This window comes from Crotalus tigris, unplaced genomic scaffold, assembly GCF_016545835.1.
Source record: "Crotalus tigris isolate CLP2741 ecotype Arizona unplaced genomic scaffold, ASM1654583v1 scf7180000017601.7605149639:7615979, whole genome shotgun sequence".
NCBI lineage: Eukaryota > Metazoa > Chordata > Lepidosauria > Squamata > Viperidae > Crotalus > Crotalus tigris.
The window spans coordinates 6,170,471-6,175,309 of NW_024096505.1; the positions used below are offsets into that span (position 1 = coordinate 6,170,471).

Genomic DNA, 4,839 nt, shown 5'->3' on the forward strand with positions numbered 1-4,839 from the left:
TCGACATAATAGATCATTCAGAGGACGTTGGTCTTGGGTACTGAGGGTTACGTCGAAGTTGTGGCTTAGTCCTGCGGTGTTATCGATGGTAGCTCGTTATTGAATTTTAAATTATAGATATTTAAGTCTGAAAACGTAGCCGACGTGCTAAAGATGACTGGCTGGAGGAGTGAAAAAAAGTGGTGAGATTGTTAGATGCAGCGAGGGAACGAGAGGAAGGTTTTGCCTTATTTTTTTCTTTTCGCAGGTTAGCAGGAATTTAAATTTCACAGATTCCAAATACTGCGCAATGTTCTGCGGTTCTGGCAGAGTACCAAACTTTTCGCTCCCCCCCTCACCCGCCTCTCAATTTCTTATCAAATATAAATGTCGGTTTGATTCAAGCCTGAGAAGTGCGAATAAATGAACAAGATAGCAAAACTGAGCTTGCACCAAATGCCAGTCCTATATTGCTCCTTTGCACTTGTTTTAGGTTGGAGAGGGAAAGGGATTTAATTGGTATCATGAACAGGTGAATTGTAAGAAACAACTTCTTTATGGAATGAGTCACAATAAAGGATAACTAGAGATAGAAAAAAATAATCCAAATACATTTTCTAGTTCTATTATTTTAATTAAGATGGAACAAAAGCTATATGTGAATAGGAAAGAGTATTGATATAATGCATACAAAATAATGACACGTCAGCTTAGTAATGTAAATAATAGAATGGTTTCACTGATGGACCAACAGTTCACCTTTGCTGTTGTTTATATTTTTAGTGGGAATTTTAATTTTTTTACAGTTTAAAAAAAACCAGTAGAATCCAATATTTTCAAGATGTGCAAAATAACCATGCTTTTATAGAAGAATGAAAGGTAAGCATTCATGATTTGAATCCTACAGCGCTAAGAAATTCCATTATGTTTTACATATCATCGTTTGTAGCATAACAGCATAATGCTGGCATTCTGCAACATTCTGGGTCAAAATTTGCACAGTTAGGTTAGACAGCTGGGAACGTTGTCATTTGTTTTTAGTTGACCTAACTGATTACCTAGTTTGGGCTACTAAATTGACTTTTTGATCAATTACATTTTAAGTATCTCACTGTTTGATGAAAATGGATTGTATTTCTTTCAGTCAGTATCTGTTGAGTATGTGCAATCTATACTGAACTCTAACTCATAATTGTTTAGTACTCGAGACAACAGTTTCAGCTGTTTTAATACAGCAAGGCAGAATCAACGTATTTTCTAAACTAATTAAATTCCATTGAAATAATGGGATATCCAGCAGTACATATAAAAGTGCAGTATACAAACTTTTGATCTCTAAATTTTTACTGCATGTGTAACCATTCAATTTGGTTTTCTAAAACTGTCTAACCAAAAAAAATCTTGTATCAACAATAGATAATTTAAGAAGTATAAATTCATAATAATTCATTTAATTCTATTTAAATTTATTCAGATTTCCAGTTAGGTGCTGGTTAAAATATAGCTACACTGAAGAATTATGAAGTGGGTCTGTGTGGTGCTGATGAGAAAAATACACCATCATGTCTGGATGTGTTCAGCGTTGGTTCCAAAGAAAGCAAAATCAGTTCAACATTGTTTTATCTATAACTGTAGACTGATGTCAGATCACAAGCCTCGGAACATTATAGACTCTTACAAGCTGCTTAAACTTCAGGAAGGGTGTTCATTGGATGATGTTAAAAATTCGTTTTTAGAGCTTGCTAAACAATACCATCCAGATAGTGGATCAGTTAAAGCAGATTCTACAATTTTTGTTCAAATTGAAGAAGCATACAGAGTTGTTGTTAATGATATGGCCAAGAAAATAAAATCAAGAGATAAGGAAGAGGATGATGATGATGATGAAGACAAATTGAAATCTAAAGCTCTACAACATAGACAGTATTTAAATTTTGAAGGTATTGGTTTTGGTACTCCAAGTCAAAGAGAAAGGCAGTATATGCAGTTCAGAGTTGATAGAGCTTCTGAACGACTAATGGAATATCGACAGCGACAAATGGAGAGACAGCTAGCTATGGGAGATATTATGCTAGCTAAAGATGTAAAGCAAAGTAAAAAAGCAAAAATAACCCAAGCAATTGAACGCTTGGTTGAAGACCTCATTCAAGAATCTATGGCAAAAGGAGACTTTGATAATCTAAGTGGTAAAGGAAAGCCATTAAAAAAATTTTCAGACTGTCCACACATTGATCCTATGACACACAATCTGAATAGGATCCTGATAGATAATGGATACCAACCAGAATGGATACTTATGCAGAAAGAAATACGGGAAACAATTGAAAAGTTAAGGAAGACTATAATAGCTTCTAGGAATAAGTTAGGTGATCCAATTACCATCCAAAAAGAGAAGCAATGGAAGGAAGTTTGTGAAGAATTTAGGGAAAACATTAAGATATTAAACAAAAGAATTAATGATTTCAATTTAGTTGTTCCTATTCTTAGCAGACAGATGGTGCATTTTAATGCAGACAAAGAGATTGCACGTGTAGAAGACATCTTTGAAGCCCAGATGAAAAAGTCCGAGACAGAAGCAAAGAAAACAGAAGCTGAAATGGAACATGGTAGACATGACATAAAAACCAATTTTTTTAAATGGATAGCTCTTATTTTGAAGTAAGATCAAGAATTTAGTCATTTAATTTCATAGTCAATGAACTTTAAATAAGATTGTCCTATTAACTATTGGAACAATCCCTTATTCAAACTGAAGAAGTGAACTGAATTGCAAAACTACAAATAAATGTTTATTAACAATCTTATTTTTGTTGATAGTCTTTTGTCAACAATTTAGATCAGGTACCTCAAATGAACTAACTTACATAATGCGTTCAAAATCTGGAACTTATGACTCCTATGGAATTGAAATATGGCAAATTTTATAAAGGATTTTATGACAAAATACAAAAAGTCAAGAAACTTTTCCTGTGGTCACCTTCTGATGTTTGACTATGTTATACAGTTCAAAATGGGATATTTTCAAGGCAGATGCATCTCTCAATACCTCCTTGTTGTTTAAGAACTTTTCCATTGTTGCCATTGTTGAAGGCATTGAAGAATCTGCTAAGGAAATATCTTGGAAATGATGGTTGAAGGGTTACTGGTTGTCTAGTATACTACCGTGTTTCCCTGAAAATAAGACCCAGTCTTATTTATTTATTTATTTGCCTCCAAAAGAGGCACCAGGTCTTATTTTCGGGTGGAGGGAAGTCTTTTCCACTCATTGCGGTGGCACTGACAGCCCTGCCCAGCCAGCCCACTTCTGTGGCCGAAGGAGCAGCTTAATTTGCAGCTGAGAATGGAGCTCAGGCCTGCATTTCGCCATCAGAGGCCTTTCCGGAAGGCCTGTACAACCGAGAACCGAGCTACGGATTGAATCCATAACTCGGTTCTCGGTTGCAGAGGCCTTCCGGAAAGGCCTCTGACGGTGAAATGCAGGCCCGAGCTCCATTCTCAGCTGTAGAATGAAGCTGGCTGCAGAAGAAGTGGGCTGGCGAGGCAAGTATCGATCCATGGGAGACCTGGCTGCAGTAGTAAGTTCCACTCCCGCCCTACCTTGATTTTTAAGTGTGACCTTGCCCCAAAATTAGGGCTCATTTTTGGGATAGGACTTTTATTAGCCCCCCCCCCCAAATCAAGCTAGGGCTTATTGCCAGGGTAGGTCTTACTTTCAGGGAAACACAGTACTAAAATTGTCCTGTTTGTCTATATGAAACCTTTAGCTGGGCAAAATAATGCATTGTAAGGCAACAATTTTTAAACCAAGGTATCTCAAATGGGCTAACATAGAGAATGTGTAACATTATAACATAAAAAATGTCCTAAAACATTTCCTGTGCCATACAATATGGACTACTTTCAAGACAGAGCTATCTGAATATCATCATAATAGTTAAGAACTTTTCCACTACATCATAAGCTCTACCATTGCTGAAGGTATTGGGGAATCTAGTAAGGAAATATATCTGAAATGATTACACAATTGGTCATGGGCTGTCTAGTAATGGTACTGAATTTAGCAGATATAAAAATGGGAATCTGCCAGCAGATCCAGAAAACAAAGATCATAAGTACTTAGCCACTGCTTCGCTTAATGACTGAGTTGCTGCTCACAGTTATTGTTATTAAATAAAGACTACCTGTAGGCAGTTTTCACAATGAGCAATGAGCTGTCAAAGTTTGCCAATTATGTTAGATTAAGGATAGTAAAACACCAAAGAGATTGTGAAGAGCTCTGGTAAGCTTTCTCTGAACTGTGGGAATCCTCAACCAAATATGCAAATGGAATACAGTTCACATAAGTGTAATAAATTGTACATAAGAACCAGTTTGATGTAGTGGTTAAGTACAGGGTTAGAAACTATGAGATTGTGAATTCGAATGCTGCATGAATTCTTAGACATAAAACCAATTGGGTAACTTTGGGCCTGTCTCTCTTTGCCCTAGGAAAAAGACAACAGCAAACTTCTGCAAAACTACAAACCCAATTTTCTCTACCAGTTAAGGGATCAGGCTAGAACAGCGGTTCTCAAGCTGTGGGTCGCAACCCCATTTGAGGTCGAACGACCATTTCACGGGGGTCGCCAAACAATGCAGTCCGCCATTTTTTTCCCCTTTCCTTAGCTGTGCTGCTCCCTTTTATTCTATTGGCTTTTGAAAGCCAATAGAATAGACTCTCTTGAATAGAGTCTAATTCTATTGGCTTTCAAAAGCCAATAGGAATTGTCCAGGCTGTCTCTGCCCTGCTGAGCCCACCAAAAGTCCTATTCTGCAAATGGTGCTGCAAGTTGTCTGCAGCGAAGGCGAGCTGTCTGGAAG

General features: G+C 37.1%; 1 protein-coding gene across 8 annotated transcripts; it reads left to right on the forward strand.

The window, feature by feature from the left end:
• On the forward strand, nt 1-2,783 carry DNAJC28 (DnaJ heat shock protein family (Hsp40) member C28). 8 transcript variants are annotated; one of them, XM_039318976.1, is made up of 3 exons: nt 1-88; nt 786-858; nt 1,454-2,783. In XM_039318976.1, the coding sequence occupies exon 3, from the start codon at nt 1,499-1,501 to the stop codon at nt 2,639-2,641; it is 1,143 nt and encodes a 380-aa protein (XP_039174910.1). In that variant the 5' UTR covers nt 1-88; nt 786-858; nt 1,454-1,498; the 3' UTR covers nt 2,642-2,783. The 8 variants fall into 8 exon arrangements, with proteins under 8 accessions (XP_039174910.1, XP_039174918.1, XP_039174927.1 ...); XM_039318984.1 differs by having other exon boundaries at nt 2-247; nt 763-858; XM_039318993.1 differs by having other exon boundaries at nt 2-247.
• Nucleotides 2,784-4,839: the final 2,056 nt, after the last annotated feature.

What these genes read in the sequence shown, in the direction of transcription:
- DNAJC28 (XM_039318976.1), top strand. Translation starts at nt 1,499, where the DNA reads ATGAAGTGGGTCTGTGTGGTGCTGATGAGAAAAATACACCATCATGTC.